The 17,069-nt window shown below is 44.9% G+C and overlaps 1 protein-coding gene across 1 annotated transcript; it reads right to left on the reverse strand.

Annotated features, from left to right (window-relative positions):
* Nucleotides 1-416: 416 nt before the first annotated feature.
* UCMA (upper zone of growth plate and cartilage matrix associated) lies at nucleotides 417-16,280 on the reverse strand. Its single transcript, XM_015417239.1, has 5 exons — nucleotides 16,220-16,280; nucleotides 15,666-15,734; nucleotides 15,428-15,523; nucleotides 5,890-5,988; nucleotides 417-880 (listed from the first exon to the last, which is right to left on the reverse strand). Exons 1-5 carry the CDS (start codon nucleotides 16,275-16,277, stop codon nucleotides 783-785), a joined length of 420 nt encoding a protein of 139 aa, XP_015272725.1. The 5' UTR covers nucleotides 16,278-16,280; the 3' UTR covers nucleotides 417-782.
* Between the last annotated feature and the right edge of the window lie 789 nt (nucleotides 16,281-17,069).

Genomic DNA, 17,069 nt, shown 5'->3' on the forward strand with positions numbered 1-17,069 from the left:
ATCCATCCTACTTAACAGTCTGTTCCTATCTATAATAGTCTGTGATGGTGCTGACAGATGGGGAACCCCCTTTCTCAACTAAGGGGGCTACTAAGAGCAGAAAAGAAGTTGCAAGAGAACCTATAAAAGTGACACTTAACCGTCTCAAAACCCAGTTTTTTGCTGTGCTCCTTACCACTGTTCCAGGGAAAATTTCCAGGTAACCCAGAATTTTATACATGCTATGTATTGGATGCAAAATCTGTTTATTTGTAAATTTATCTAATTTGCTAATTCATGCATACTTCAAGGAGTTGTTATTAAAGAGGAAAAGTCCTTTTCAAGTATATGACAATATGACGTAACTAAAGATATTGCAATAGGCTAAAATACCTTTATTAAACAAATGCAACATTATGACAATATTCTTTGCCCCCCAATTTTTTTAAAAAAACACACCAGATACTCCAATGACTGCACAAACTGGCTTTGTTACCTCTCCAAATGTAGTGATTATTTTAGACAAAAGCCTACTCTAAGTGGAATTGCACAGATATAGACAGGTCTGATCCTTTTTCCTTCATTTGCTGTATGCGTCAAGGTTCAGATTCTTCTATCTGCAGGTGCCTCAAAATACAAAGCAAAGCAGCTTAGGAGCACAGTCCATGCCAGTAGGTTCAACAGAGAGAAAGATCAGTAATGTAGCCGTGGCACGAATAAGGTTGCCTTAGTGATGGTCCTGCCAAGGACCAAATCGCCACAATTTCAGTTCTTACTGTGTACAGTCCTTTCCTCCAGTTACTTTAGACAATGTGGCGATTATACAAATATGGTGGGTAGAGGCCATCATAGTGGTATTCGCGCCACTGCTCAATTTGTTCTCGGCTTCTCTCATCTTGCTCTGTAAGGAGGAGGAGGAAAGGGGAGATAGTTTTTAGAAACACTGCACCCCTTTAATTACAGGGACTAGTCCACTGTCAAGGGTAGAAACAGAATGGAAAATATGGACAAGGAATGGATTTTGAAAGATTTGGGGGTAATGCCAAGCTTGGAGTAACACCAATAGGACCAGGTGTGGTATATTGGGCACTTGATCAAGAATTTAAACCAAAGGCTAAGCCTAAAATGGGATCAAGTCTGAGCCTACATTCATAGCTGATACCAACATAAATCATTGTAGCAGACTACAGACCTATACCCATATAAAGATAACTTCCTAGACTGTTCCATCTGAACACAGTTCTGATTCCATTATAAAAATGCCCATCTGAACATTTCTGTTCTGCAGATTTTGTGGAATGAAAGAACTGTGGAAGCTCTCCTGATGTCTGCAGAGACTGCATGAATGGGCAGCTGCTGCTCTTACCCACTGGAGGTAGGAGCCTTCAAATGAGCAAAGTCATCATGGCAGAGCTTTCTCAGTACCTAACCAGCAACAATTCTCCTTTCTGGAGCTCAAAGAAACCCCTAAAACTGCCTAACTACTTTTTTTTTTAATGGAGGTAACAGGTGAGGACCCGAACTGATTCTGACTGGGTGAGAAGAGTATACTGGTGCCAGAGGCTAGTGAAGTTTTACCTCCATTCCACACATGTATATGGAAAATGCAGAACAACTGGGAATATCTTTGCCATGTTTTAGCTCTGAGTACTTTAGCTACAGGAAGAGATGTGCAGTAAAATTCTGAGGCAGCTGGCATAACTAATGCTCACCTTTCATTGGAATGCGGGCTTAACTTGCTTCCTCAGATGCTCCTATTGTCTTTTTAGCCACTATAACAACATCCTGTAAGTTCTGTATCTCAGGAGAAAACCAGCTCATCATATACAATTTCCCCTTCCACCCACCTCACTCCTGTAGCAGCCTACTGGTCATCTCTACACTAGAGTATAGCTGACAGATCAGTCTGAATTGTCCCCAGTGGCATATTACTGCTATCTCTCATATATAATTGCCGAATGGTGGTGACTAGATTGCATGCGCTCCCTCAGCCATTGGCCCGTTGGCTGCCAGTCAAGACTACTGGCGTGCCATTGGCCCGTTGGCTGCCAGTCAAGACTACTGGCATGCCATTGGCCAGGTGTGCTCCTCATCCCCGCCCACTCCCCTTTTAACCACTGTGCTCTGTGTCAGAAGTACTCTGTCTCCCAATGAATACAGTTCTTTTGCTTAGCTCCTGTCTGGGACAAAGGTTTCCCTCAGTGGCTGTTGTGAGGAACTCATAGGGCTGCCAGCTCCAGCTAAGGAAGCCAGTTTAAGGAAGCCAGAGTTTGGGGAGGGGAGAGGGGAGGCCTCAGCTGAATAGAATGCCATAGAGGCCACTGTCCAAATCATTCTAACTTCTCCCTCAGTGGCTGTTGGTAGGCAACTAAGCTTGGTTCTGCCGGTAAATAGACAAAGGAACAAAACCCTTTCTACGCCTCTGTGAGGAACTCATTGGGCCCAGTCCTGAGTATGGTTGCCAGCTCCAGGTTTGGAAATTCCTGTTGAGTCCTTCTGCCCCCCCCCAAATGCTGCCCTCCACAGGACCCACCCCCCAAATCTCCCGGTATTTCCCTACTACGAGCTGGGAAGCCTACTTTCCCCTCAGTGCCTGCTGCTGGTCAACCAAGCTTGGTTTCTGTCAGTAAAAGGTCCTTTCCACACCTATTTTGGCCTTGGGAGAAAACTCATTGTGTCCTTCTACCCTGCTGACAGGCCGCTCCCCCCATGACAGCCAAGGCTTCAAAGCACAGTAGAGGCTGCAGGTGGGGGAGAGATGGAAAGCTGAACAGTGAGGGGGAAATGAAGGTACATTGATGCTTGGCTGGGAAGGAGATAGGGTTGCCAACTCCAGGTGGAAAATTCCTGGAGATTTGAGGGATGGAGCCTGGAAAAAGTGAGGTTTGAGGAGGGATGGGACCTCAGACAGGTACAGTGCCATAGACTGCCCTCCAAACCAGCCATTCCCTCATGGGGAGCCACTGTTGCCAAAATCCAGCTGAGGGTTGGAGATCACTCAGAATTCCAACTGGTCTCCAGATGGCATTGTCAGTTCCCCTGGAGAAAATGGTGGACTCTGTGTCCTTATACCCTGCTGAGTTGGCCCCCCTATGACAGCCAAGGTTATGTGGCAGTCAGGGCTTCAGAGCACGGTGGGGGCTGCTTGTGGGGGTGAGATGGACAGCTGATCAGTGAGGGGGAAATGAAGGTAGGTTGATGCTTGGCTGGGAAAGAGATAGGGTTGCCAACTCCAGGTGGGAAATTCCTGGAGATTTGAGAGATGAAGCCTGGAGAGGGTGAGGTTTGAGGAGTAGGGCCTCAGGCAGGTACAATGCTCAGACAGGTACTCTGCCCTCCAAACCAGCCATTCCATAATGGGGAACCATTGCTGCCAATCTCCGGGTGAGGGCTGGAGATCACTCAGAATTACAAATGGTCTCCAGATGGCATTGATCCATTCCCCTGGAGAAAATGGTGGACTCTGTGTCCTTATACCCTGCTGAGATGCCCCCCCCCCCAGGACAGCCAATGTGACATGGCAGTCAGAGCTTCAGAGCACGGTAGAGGCTGCAGGTGGGGAGGGAGTTAAAAAACTGAAGAATGAGGGGGAAATGAAGGTAGGTTGATGCTTGGCTGGGAAGTAGATAGGGTTGCCAGCTCCAGATGGGAAAATCCTGGAGATTTGAGAGATGAAGCCTGGAGAGGGTGAGGTTTGAGGAGGAGTGGGGCCTCAGACAAGTACAATGCCATAGACTTTGCCCTCCAAACCAGTCATTCCCTCATGGGGAACAACTGTTGCCAATCTCCAGGTGGGAGCTGGATATCACTCAGAATTACAACTGTTCTCCAGATGGCATTGATCTGTTCCCCTGGAAAAAATGGTGGACTCTGTGTCCAGTTTGGTGTGGTGGTTAAGTGTGCGGACTCTAATCTGGGAGAACCGGGTTTGATTCCCCACTCCACTTGCACCTGTTGATGTGACCTTGGGTCAGTCACAAGCTCTGGCACAGCTGTCCTTGAAAAAGAGCAGTTTGTGTCAGAGTTCTCTCAGCCCCACCCACCTCACAGGGTGTCTGTTGTGGGGAGGGGAAGGGAAAGGAGTTTGTAAGCCGCTCTGAGACTCCAAGTGAAGGACGGGGTATAAATCCAATCTCTTCTTCTCTCTTCTTATACCCTGCTGAGGTTGCCATGGCAAAATGATGCTGAGTGCCCACAGCCTTGGCACTCTCCCAGAGCCTATTTATTTATTTGGCTTATATCCCGCCCTTCCACATGGGCTCAGGGCGGCTAACAAGAGGCAATTGCCATACAAGCTCATTGTATTTATTTCCACAATAGGCCTTATTCCTAGTTGTATATATTGCCAACACAAGGGATGTGGTGTGCATTGCCTCCCGCCACACAGCAGATGAAGGTAAGCTCACTTGGTGCTGCTCTGCATGTTTTTCTGTAAGAGTAGGGACCTTGTACCCAGCTGTGTTCCTGCCAGAGTCTCTGTAGCTTTAGAAATATTGGGAGGGGGGGTTATACCTCCCCCACCCAAAAAAAAACAACCCTTGACTAGAGTGTCCTCTGAAGAAGAAAATTAGCTGGGCTAATGTTCACTTTTAGTGACATGACTGACAAACATAGTCCACCTCAATATCAATATACTCTCTAGGCAGTGGTGAGACCTCTATAGAGCTTTTACTCCTTCATTAATGTTAGCTGTCTGGTTGTGGTGGGGAATGATGTGGTTATCCTGTTGAAATCAGATAGGAATAAAATATGTATAAGAAGAAGCACTTTTGCTTGTGATCAAGAGACACAAATGAATACAGAAGGCAGCTACTCATACCAATTCGTTACCATCTTTTTTGGGAATGAATCCAAAGACATTCCATGACTACATTTCCTGAGGAACAGGCAAGGGTCCAAACATTAGTCATTCCACACATAGACACGTGTTTCACAAGCAGCAGCCCTGACATATGGTAGGGATGCAAACAGTGCTGGATTTGCTCTTTCCAGTGGCCTTGTCCTGCAGGGTTTGGAGATGGCCCTTGTTTCCATTGCAAGCCTTCTCATGGTCCAAATGGCCTCTTGTAAACTTTCATCTAATTCTACAGCCTCAAAAGTTAAATAAGACAACTAGCACAATTACTTTTAAAACTTGCTATCAAGGAGTGAAGATCCCTGCAAGTGCAACATATGACAATCTTGCCTTTTGAAAGTAGTAGAAGGTGGGGTTGAGTATTTGCTTTAGTGGGAAAGTTAAGGCTGAATCAAAGCCTCCACAATTGCCTGCTCAACAAAATGGCTACTGCCCGTCACAGAGTATCAAAGTACTTGGCAAGGATTTCAATTGCTGGCTGTACACAGCTGAGTATGGAGTCTTAATAACTCCTGAGCAGCAAGTGTAGTATCTTGGCTACAGTAATTTCCACTTTTAGAGTATGTTTCAAATGGTATTTGCTTCTCTCTTGCACCGGTCTTTGAAGGTGGTTGTTTTAAATCAGTACAGAATTGTGTTCTTTTGAATTGTCTCAACTAAGTCAGAACAATTGGAAACCTTAGACAAGAAGGAACTTGTGTGTCCTAGCAATATCAAGTGACTCGTGAGTTGAGAGACATGAAATGGAGACTCTACAGGGGTACCTGAGAGCAAAGAAAGATTCCTTTCTTGCAGTTGCTTAGCGTTGCACAACAGCCAGTCTTTCTACCCAAAGTAGGATTTAAACCATGAGGCAATTCTTTTTTTCCCCTCTTTTTTTTAAAGAGAGCTGGCACCACCTAAACTTGTACTTTCCACATTCTCCTAGCTGCTAAGATATTGGGCCACAGAGTTTGCAGTGATCAGAGGCATGCATGCTTGGAGAGCATCCCAAGTCTTGTACCATGTAACAAGTGTCTGCTTTTGTGCCATCCTTTCTGATCTTATGTTCTTACCATCACGTTCCTCCTCAACAAAGTTCTCAAACTCATTCCTCTGCTCCTCATAGTATTCCCTCCTTTGTTCGTCAGCAGCCAACATCTGGCGGGTCTCCACTGCATTAAAAAAATTAAGCACAGTGTTGGGGTGGGGAAGGGTATGAAAAGGAAGTGAAGGTCAATATAAACCTTTTTGCAGCCTCAAATCTTACTTGAGCCTTTCAGTAGAATCTCTTGTGGCTTTGCTGTAGGGGAGAGAGAGTACTCCAGCCCACATGCATGATAAAGCCTCACGGTATTTCAGAAAATAATGGCCAATGTTACCAAATGATTGGGTTCACTCCAGCAATTTGAAACCCAAGACAGCTGGAGTCTTGCAGACAATACCTGGAGTAGTGAGAGTAATGTGAATCTGGAATATTAAACCAAAACAAAACCCCATCCAAAGTAGTCCAGTTTTGAAGTGAGCCTTCTCATTTTGCTTTCTCTTGGCTTGAAATGCCTCACTTGCTTCAGTGCAGGACCTATAATTGCTCAGATAATAGAGCAAAATATGAACATAGTCCTTCTGAATGCTTTTCAACTGAAATGGCAAATGGGTTCCTTGACTACACTCCAAGCAAAAACTCACTGAAGTCACAGCCTAGGAACTCAAATCACAGAAGGAACTTTGTCCATCTTTTCTGGAAGTCTGCTCCAAGGGGTAGGTACCGCCACCCAAAAACTGAAGGGTATTTTAGAGGCCAGACGTGTCTCATAAAAAGTAAATAACTATCAAAGGAGACAGTGGGATGATCTCAGATGACAAACAGGTCTAGTTAGGGAAATAGTAAGGCAGTCCTAGAATATGTTGGAAGTGAAGGCGCTATCCCTTGCCTCAGCCTCAAGACTTCATGGCAAGAGAGACAGATAACTAGTCATGCTGACCTTTTGTTCCTATGTTTACTCTCCTGTCACTATCCCTTTGACATGTAGAATGGAGATCTCAGAGAACAATGTCCTTCCACTCATTCTCTTCCTCCCCCCTGGACTTCTTCCTCCTGCGCACACCAAGAGGGAGGGCATGCTGTCCCCATCTTGCCATCGTGACCCAGATGGCCTCTCACCATCTGAGTCCATGCTTAGTTAGCTAGACTAGAATACTATCCTTTCTCTCCTCTTTCCTATCCAGATTGTAGTTCTAGAATAAAGAGACTAGTATCAGTCTGTTAAACTGAAAATGTGCCTCTGTATACCTTTGTGGCACTCTAAGCTTTGTTACCCTGATTGGACGCACTCCTGCACTAGAAGTGTATGCATTCTGCTAAATGGTCAGTGGTTACTAGACTAACTATACAAGCTAACCCAACAGGTTATGGGCCCAGCTAAACTAAGGGTAACCAGCTAAACTAGTACTGGTTTCTAGCAAGCTGGTGCTGCAATACCTAAAGTTGAATCTGCCTTTAGAGAGAGAGAGTGAGAGACAGGGAAAAGAAAAACCATAGCTAAGACTTGGGAAGGAAATAATCGTCTAGTCTTCCTCATGCAACATAACTTTGCTGAATGGCACATGCATCTAAGGTTTGCTTTATGCTCACAATCACCGGAGGAACATCTGGAGAATGATATTCCCTCCACCAGCTCATCCCAAGATGAACAGAATAAATGGGAAGCAGACAACTGATATGTGCAAGGCATACTCATGAGTTCACTCTCAGTTAATTATTTGTCTAAGATTCAAGACTTTACAAAAATGAAACAGTTGTATGATACCCTGGTTAATGCAAACAAGCAGACAGGGTGGTCAGCAAGAATGATGCTAAGAGATAACCTGGACAGTTTAAAATTTACAGAGAATGACTATTTTCGATTGCATTCAAGCTCCATACAAGATATTTCAGTTTGCCGATACGGGTGAACCCATAGATGAAGTAGTGCAAACAGCTTCATTGTTTCATTCTCTCCCTTCAAGTTTCCTACATTTAATATCTTATTTGGAGATAAAAGGAAGTTTGAGCTTTGATTCTGTGGATCAGGAATGTTCTTGTAGAAAAGCATTGTCTAAAGATTTATAAGTGTTGCCAGATCAGTTTCTGAACAAAGTTGCTTTTAAACCACGGAGGCTCCAGGGCAAGAGCTCATTCTGGCAATGGCAGAGTTGGCATCAGGAGGCCCCAAGAGCCATTAAGAAAGGAATGCACACTGCAGGGTGCCAAGCCAGATTTCTCTACTTCAAAAAAAGAGCTCAGATTACCTGTTACCATTGTTTAGGGTGGGTCATCTCGCAGCTGATGTGACTGACATCAAGGAAGAGGCGAAAGCAGCAGGTCCTGAGGCAATTCTGACTGATGTGGCTGCCCAAGATGCTCCACCAGCTGTACCTAAACCATGGAGGCCAGAGATGCTCCATCAGATGTGCCTGAACCATAGGGGTAACCCAGGGAGACCCAGAGAGAGGTGAGATGATCAATGCACTCCAACAGAGGTATGCCACCCCGGAGAATGAATCTGCTTGCAGAGACTGTGGAAACATCATTTGCTGATATCTCCTGATTACCACCTCAAGAGGCACAGAAGTAGAAGCAAGCAGCAAGAGAGGAGCTGAATGCTCTACACAGGCTTCGTATATGGGCACTCACAGAGCTTCCCAAAGGAAAGAAAGCAGTCAGATGCAAATGGGTCTTCAAGCTGAAGCACAATGTAGATGGGGCGATCTAATGCTACAAAGCCATACGGGTGGCTAAAGGATATTCCCAAAAGTATGGAGAGGACTATGATCAGACTTTTGCACCTGTGGTAAAGCACACTATAAGAACTCTCCTTAGTGTCGCTGCAAGCAAGGGAATACAGGTTGACCATCTAGATGTGAAGACCACCTTCCTGTATGGAGATCTAGAAGAAAAAAATCTACATGAAGCAGCTGCCTGGTTTCATAGAGAAAAACAAGGAAGCTCTTGTGCAAGCTTCAAAAGAGATTATACGGCCTAAAACAGGCTGCAAGGGCATGGAACAGTAAACTGAACGACATGCAACTCCAGGCAAATTTCAAGAGAAGTGAATCTGATCCTGCCTCTACACCAAATGCAAAGATGGAACATTTTTACTTATGTGGATGACTTGTTGCCATCATGTGAAGATCCAGCTGACAGTAAAGAAATGATAGGTCACCTAAGTAAAGACATTGGACTTAAGCAACTTGGCAAAATGGTACACTACCTAGGCATACAGATAAAGAGAGAACCAGATGGCAGTTTTGTCATCTGTCAAGATTAAAGACCTAGTAAAGAGCCTGAAACTGGAATTACCTAAGTACTTTCCAGTGGAGCCAAACTACATCAAACAGAAGGACTCTGCAGAGCTACCTGAAGGCAACCGATATAATGAAGTGATAGGTAAGTTCTTGTACATAGCCACTTTAACCAGACCAAACTCAGCTGTGGGACTGTTACATAGAAAGACTGCAAAGTCCACAAGCAGAGACTGGAAAGCTCTTGTGACCCTTGTGAGGTACCTAATGAATACTGCAGATCTTAAATTGTTTGCTAATGACAGCCCTAAACTAGTTACTTATATGGATGTGGACTGAGCTGGAGACTTACTAGTGGCAATATAGCTTCCTTTGGAGAAGGATCTATAAGCTGGTCAAGCAAGAAGCAAAATGTAGTTGCAAACTCCACTATTGAAGCAAAATATGTGTCAGCAGCACAAGGCTGTCAAGAGATGTGATGGCTACTTCAACTACTGAAGGACAGGGCCTAGATGTACCTGTGGTAGTGTATGTGGGCAACAAAAGTTGCATTCATGTTTCTCAGAAAGAAGATGTGAGTCCACATTCCAAGCACATTGATGTGAAATATCACCTGGTGAGAAATCTGCAGAAAGACGGAGTTGTCAAGATGATTCACTACTCAAGGAAGCAGATTATTGCAGATGTGCTTGTGACAAACTGACCTCCAAAAGCAGGATGCTTAGTGCATCAAATTCAGAGAGCTGGGAGATTTGGGGTTAATGCCTCACTGTAAAGCACAGTTTGATTGACAGACTGCTGCCTGCGTGCACCCCCTTCTCTCTGATTGGTCAGCGCCAGCTGAGGAGAGCTTTCAAACGTCTGTCAATCTGGTCAGAGGGAGTCAGTCATTGTTTGGACTTTGGCTTGGCACTTGCCAGTCAAGAGGTGTGTGTGTGTTGGTCTGAGGGAGATAAGTCACTAGAAGCATTCCAAGGTCCAAAGAGGGAATTTTTCAAATTAAGTGTAGATAAAACACTCCTAGCATACCATAACCTGCTTTTGTTGCTTAGTGTATCAGGTTGGGGATTTCAGACCAGCGTAAGAGTTTGGGTTGTGTTCACATTTATGGAGGAGAGATGCAAAGGCAAGGCATATGGCAGAAGAAAAGCATGTTTCACTTTCAGAAGCACCCACTTTTTTTTTGGGGGGGGTGTCTGTCTTAGATTTTTGAAACATTTCTGTGGCCACCCTTTGAACAGATCAATCATACCAAGATGTTTAAGAGCTGGTTGTGGAATTGTAATAGATAGATCAGGGGTGGAAAATAGTAAAAGTCAGTTTTTTCATCTTGGTCAGTAATTTGTCAGTTTTTTAAAAAATTGGTCAGTAAAGTCAGTATTTCTTTGATTTTTGTGAATGCAGTTTGTATTTTCCCATTTTCATTACTGCATTTTTGGGGAAACATGATGACTTCCCAGTGAGAAGACAGATCGTTTTCAGTTTAGTTATGAAGTACTTTAAGGACTTTGTTCCTAAGAGTAAAAGTGATTTGGTGAAATATTCCACAAAGTATAGAAACATAATTAACCTCTTAAAACATGAGACAATGAAAGTAGAGGTAATGGATATTGTGGGATTCGACATGGCACAGCTCATACTAGAAGGAGTTGAGAAAGCAATGGAAGAAGACAACAAGGGAAAGAAATGCTTTGGATGCAATGCAGAAAACTGTTGAGAAACGAAAGAGTTCGTGAATAACTTTATTTATTTATTCAATTTATACCCCGTCCTCCCCACCGGAGCGGGCTCAGGGCAGTTTACAAAGAGATTAAACATATAGGTAAAGAATTATATACAATCTTAAAATAAATAATAAAACTCTACATTATCATAAAGTGCTAGTAAGTGATCAGGTACTTATAACAATGCTTACAGAAGGTGGAACCAATACTAGTGTAATCAGATGATCTATATTGGTGGTTGGTTTGTCTTGGTCTCTATATTTAGGCAACAGCACAGGCTGTTGGTGGTAAGACCCAAGGACGAGGGCATTGTCACTTCTCAGTTATTTGATGTTATTTGGTGCAGCTCCTTAGTCGAAGTCCTGGTGGAAGAGCTCCATCTTGCAGACCCTGCGGAACTGTAAAAGGTCCCGAGGGCCCTGATCTCTTCTGGGAGCTTATTTCACTAGTACAGAGCCACCACTGAGAAGGCCCTGGCCCTGGTTGTGGCCAGCCTGGCATCTCTAGGACTTGGGAGGCCAATCGATTTTGTGACTCTGAGCACAGTGCTCTCTGGGGAACATGTGGGGAAAGGCGTTCCCTCAGGTATGTGGGCCCCTGACCATAAAGGTCTTTACAGGTAAGTACCAGCACCTTGAAGTGAATTCAGTATGCTATCAGCAGCCAGTGCAGTGCATTCAGCATAGGCTGGATGTGCTCCTGCATAGGGAAGCCCATCAGAAGCCTGGCTGCAGCATTTTGTACTAGCTGTAGCTTCTGGATTTGAGTCAAGGGCAACCCCATGTAGAGAGCATTACAGTAGTCCAATCTCAAGGTGACCATCACATGGATCACTGTCGCCAAGCCATTGCATTCAAGGAAGGGAACCAACTGTAATCAGCCGGAGGTGGTAAAAGGCTGATTTGGCAGTGGCTGCTACCTGGGCCTCCATTGTTAGAGAGGCATCCAGGAACACTCCAAAGCTCCTAACCTCTGGCGCGGGCACCAACTGCACCCCATCGAAGGTCGGAAGTAGGATCCCTACCCTCGGCCCGCCCCAGCTCAGGCACAGGACCTCCATCTTGGTCGGGTTCAATTTCAGTTGGCTCATTCTGAGCCAACCAGCCACAGCTTGCAAAACCCAGTCCAGATCTTCCAGTGTAGAGTCAGACTGGCCGCCCAACAACAGATAGAGTTGGGTGCTGTCCTCATACTGGACCATGCCTCCGGGCACTCTGGGCAAGGGGGTATATGTAGATATTAAATAACATTGGGGACAGCACTGCCCCTTGGGGCACTCCACAAATCAGTGGGTGCCTTTGGGATAGCTGCTCCCCTAGCACCACCCTTTGTCCCCAACCCTGAAGGAAGGAAGCCAGCCATTGCAAGGCAGGCCCTTGGACTCCAGTGTTGGTGAGGTAATGGATCAGTAATTGATGGTCAACCATGTTGAACATCGCCAACAGGTCCAACAGCAACATCGCTGCCAATCCACCCCGATCCAGATGCCTCCGGAGGTCATCCGTGAGGTTGACCAGTGCCATCTCCATCCTGTGGCCTTTGCAGAAATTGGACTGGAAAGGATCTAGAATAGATGTGTCATCCAAAAAGCTCTGTAGCTGAATTGCCACGTCCCTCTCAATTATTTTACCCAAATAGGGCAGATTGGAGACCAGTCAATAATTAGTCAATTCATCCAGATCCAGAGATGGCTTTTTCAGGAAGGGACAAACCACAGCTTCCTTGAGTGCCCTAGGGAACTGTCCCTCCAAGAGGGACTTGATAATCTCCCTTAGGGCATCCTGAAACCCATCACGGCCAGCTTTAATTAGCCATGATGGGCATAGGTCAAGGCAGCACATGGTAGGGTATACAGTTAAGAGCAGTTTGTCAACTTCTTCCAGGCTGAGCGGACTGAAATAATCCATAACCTGACTAGAAGACGAGCATGGAGCCTCGAGTTCACTTACTGTCTCAACGGAGCGACAGGACTTTATCTGCAAAATAGCTCTCAAAGGCCTCACAGCCAGTGTCCAATTCCCTAACATTTGGTCTGCCTTGTGGCAGAACAGTCATAGACCAAATTATTCTAAATAATTGGACTGGGCATGAGCTCGCAGATGCAATCGTAGCCACATAATACTCTCAGTGGCTTTGACTGCCATCTCATAGGATCTCATAAATGTCCTATAAGATGTTATTGTGGCTTTGTCGCAGGTGCACCACTACTGTCTCTCTAGCCAGCTTAGCCTTCACTTCATCAGCCGCAACTCCTGGGTAAACCAAGGAGCCAGACTAGAGTGAGGGCATCGGGGAGCGATCTCATCGATGGCTGCCGAGAGTCAGCTGTGCCAATCCTCCACAAGCTCATCTAACGAGCCGTCAGGGGGCATCGGATCCCTCGGGCAAACTGAAATCTGCTCGCCGCCACTGTGACCCCTGCCGCAAAGATCAAATCGAGCGTGTGTCCGGCCTGGTGAGTGGGAGTCATTACATATTGGGAGAGTCGCAGTGCCACCATGGATGACACTAGGTCCATCGCCTGAGTGGAACCACATCGTCCGCATGGACACTGAAATCACGCAGATCAATCGGTCTAGGGGGTTCCAGTGCCCAGCCCAACACGTCCTCCACCAGGGATGGCAGGCTGCTGGCCGGTTCTTTTTTCATCAAAAAACCAAAGATAAAGTAAAAGCAAAGACAAGTCTTACTTTACAGTAATTATGTTTTGTTGTCATAATTATTACTTTATGTTTGGTTTTTAATATGTTTTTGCTGTTTTATTATCTGCAGTATGTGATTATTTTTAAAAGGGAATCTTTTTTTGCCTTAAATTTTGTACAATAATAAAAACATTGTCCTCTATTCATTAAAAAAAATTCAATAAAAAGGTGTGCAATCCTTTTATCTGGGTCACATCTAACTATGGGGATGGCTATGGGGATGGTGGAGGTCAGATAATTTTTAATGAAGTCCTAGTTTTACATTTAAAACGCTAGCTTATCAGTAGGGTGACATTAAATTGTTCAGTAATTTGTCAGGTTTGGGTCAGTGTTTGGTCAGTTTTTTGGGAATTTTGGTCAGTAAAATCAGTATTTTTGACCCCCTGACTAGTTTCCACCCCTGATAAATGAACCACATATTTTAGAAGGTGCTGCATTTCTAAGGGTGGTATGGAGGTTTCCAGGGTGCAATGCTGGTGGGGTTCCCCACCTATTTAATTGCCTGGGTTTATGCTGGATATTCTGAAGCATTGCTTAATGTATATGCCTTTGTGTGTGAGATTTTGTATGCCAGGTTTGGGATTGAGGGAGACAGTTGGATGGTTGCCCCTCTTGCACGCTGCTTGCTTGAGATAAGACAGGTGGGCAAGCAAAATCTTCCCTGGCCGAGGGGAGCCCTAGTTGTATTTATTCCCACATAGAAACTCTAGGGTAAGAGGCTATTTGCACAGCGTAAAATATCTAAATACATACTGACTGTAAACAGTTCTGCAAACTTCGGGAACCCCCCTCCCTCCAAAATAAAAAAGCATTGTCTGCAGACAATAGACTTACCTTCCTTCTGGACAGCCAGTAGTGGTATGAGTCCAGGAGCCAGTCTGGGCCCAGACAGGCTCCCAGACATCACTGGGCTCAGAGGTGGCAGTGGAGACATGGAGCCATGCCGAGTTTGGCATTGGGTGATGGGATTCCCCCCCACCCCCACGTGAGACTCACGGGGCTCCACTTGTCCTTTATAACAGACGTAAGGAGGTGGGGGGGGGGTTGCATTCAGCAAACATTTTGTGCATGTAGATTAGTTTTCCTCCCCATCTGTAGGAACCATTGCAAGGGCTTTGATGGAATCAGGTGCATATTTCTCTGAATGCTGTTTTAATGTAGTTCTGCCAATAAGGTTTGAAAATGATCATTTGCAAAATAATCCTAAGCAGATCTATTAGTCAGACTTATCCCCAGGTAAGTTTCCCTAGGACGGCACTATCCGTTCGGTGCCTAAAGTTGCCGCACGTTTCGCTTCCTTCATCAGCAAACTAACAAAGGTAGCTTAGAGCAGAAGTCTCTATATTGTAAGCGGTTATATTAGCTTCACCATCCTGCCCTGCACCTCCCACGACAACCTCCCAAGCACTCTGTATACCATCGAGGGGTTTAACCAATTGAGACACTGCTTCTGCTTTCAAAAACCAGTTGGCAGATAATGCTAGTTCCATTTCACAAGGACCGTCTTAGGTCATTTAGAAACGTTCCACGTAAACATGCATATTGAAATTTTAAAAAACTTATTTGCTCAAAGAACTGCATAAATACTGTTTTTGTAACCTTTCTACTATATATTTTTTCCTTCATCAGGCTTTCATAATTATAAATTGAAGCCATGCCATTCATTCAATACTGGCCCTAGAAAAATAAACAATGTTCACTCTACTGTGTTTCGATTCATTCATTCATGTATTCCTTAAAATCAAAGAAGAAAATTGAGGAGGGTGTCCTAATCCAAAACTATTGACTCTGGTGAGTTAATAACGCTTTCTAGAGTGTGGCGGAAAATTTAAGAGAGTGCCAGAGATGAAAGGAGCACTTAAATGAATCCCAGCATTCCATAAAGAGCCTCCAAACAGTCTCACCGTTGAGCTCATCCCTGGATTTCGTCGCTCTTTTGCCTCTCTTCTTGAAAAAGTTAGAGGCATCTGATTCCTTCATGAAGACTCTTTTTTTCAGACCTGGAAGCAGGGAAACAAGTGTCTGATCGCTGGTGAGAAACGGAGGAGGAGACAGATAAAATTCTAAAAGGAATTGTATATGCCTCGTTCCTGTTTTCTCTTCCCCATTCCATAATTGATGATATTATGTCTGCCCACTTACTTTCCTTGCTTGATTCGCCAGCGGCTGCTTTCTGGGAACCCACGGCCACAGTATTGCCTCCCTCAAGGACTAGACAAAACAAAAGCATAGACCCAGTTCTGAATTCCGTGAAAGAGAGACTCTCAGATAAGAATGTTAACTTGCTTCTTGTTAACTTGCTTCTTAAAGACACACACACACACCTGCCAACTTTGCATTCCAACCTGTCTAATGTACTAATGCTTTTCAATGTGCCTCTAATAGCAGAGGGCAACAGCATATCTTCTTGTTAAGAGGAGTTCTATATTTCTGTTTCCTAAAAGAATCTGCAAAACAGCAGCTGCTGCTTAAGTTTAACCCATGTTTTGCATGTGATTTCAAGAGCATTACTGGTGACAAAAGTCAGGGATTAAATCCTTTAGCAGTTGATGGTTTGATTGGATCAGAAACCTGTCTAAGTCTCTCCCATCCCATTAAACTGGCAAATGTTGTCAGCTTTGCCCCACAGACATGGGATAGATTTTGCTGAACCTGAAAGCTTCTTCTGCAGTGTTATCACAAATTGCCGTACATACCAGTCAGGATCACGAAAGTCATGAGGCAGGAAAGAAAAAGCACTTGTTTCCAGTCCATCTTTGCTAGGTTCCCACAGACACAAAAATGAATGTCACGAAGAACTTTAGTGAGATACTTGCAAAAAAACAAAAAACCTGCCCTGTCTTCCTTCAAGGAAATGAAGCAGAAAGAGAAGGTTCTTCCCTTCAGGGGTGGGAAGGTGAGAGGAGGGGCCTTGAGTGGCACCGGAGTTGGCAGCTCCTTGCCCCATGTCCTAGATAGTTTGAAAGGCACATGGAAACATCAACATGGGCAGAACGCAGTGCATCATGTTCTTGACATTCTGAAGCAAAGGAGTGATGAACAGCTAAGCAATGTGGGGATACTTGGGAGATGAGTCTTGCTGCTGGTGAGGAAGCTGAGAATTTCCTGAAACCTCCATTACTGCTGTGAGGTAAAAGGATAGTGATATTTGCAACCTGGGTGTTCACCCTTAATTTTTGTCCTGGAGCAGCATTTGTCACTTGAATGGAATGGGAGAGACAATGTAGATGTCTGATCAGGTTAAGTTCTTCAGATTATCATTGCTAAAGATCACAGCAGAGGGCTGGGAACTTTTTTGGCCTAGTATTGGCATCGCTCCCCCATACCATCTACATTGGAAGATGCTGGTGTACTACAAATGGAGGGGGAGTAGATAAGGGCTGCACTTGGTCAGACTCACTGACAGGAAGGAGAGGCCCAGTTATCTGCCTTGGACCCAACTTGGGGCTGTCTCGGCTGCTTGGAAGAAGCACGGGCCCTGCATGTTAAACTGGTCTGATATGTCAGTGTTTAGCACATCTCCCAGGGAATGCCTACCCTTAGATC

This window comes from Gekko japonicus, unplaced genomic scaffold, assembly GCF_001447785.1.
Source record: "Gekko japonicus isolate JY-2015 unplaced genomic scaffold, Gekko_japonicus_V1.1 scaffold1569, whole genome shotgun sequence".
In the NCBI taxonomy this organism is placed as follows: domain Eukaryota; kingdom Metazoa; phylum Chordata; class Lepidosauria; order Squamata; family Gekkonidae; genus Gekko; species Gekko japonicus.

What these genes read in the sequence shown, in the direction of transcription:
- UCMA (XM_015417239.1), bottom strand. Translation starts at nt 16,277, where the DNA reads ATGGACTGGAAACAAGTGCTTTTTCTTTCCTGCCTCATGACTTTCGTG. An exon ending in GACTTTCGTGATCCTGACTG is followed by an intron (nt 15,735 to 16,219) that starts GTATGTACGGCA and finishes TGTTTTGTCTAG; the next exon opens with TCCTTGAGGGAGGCAATACT. An exon ending in ATCCAGGGATGAGCTCAACG is followed by an intron (nt 5,989 to 15,427) that starts GTGAGACTGTTT and finishes TTTTTAATGCAG; the next exon opens with TGGAGACCCGCCAGATGTTG.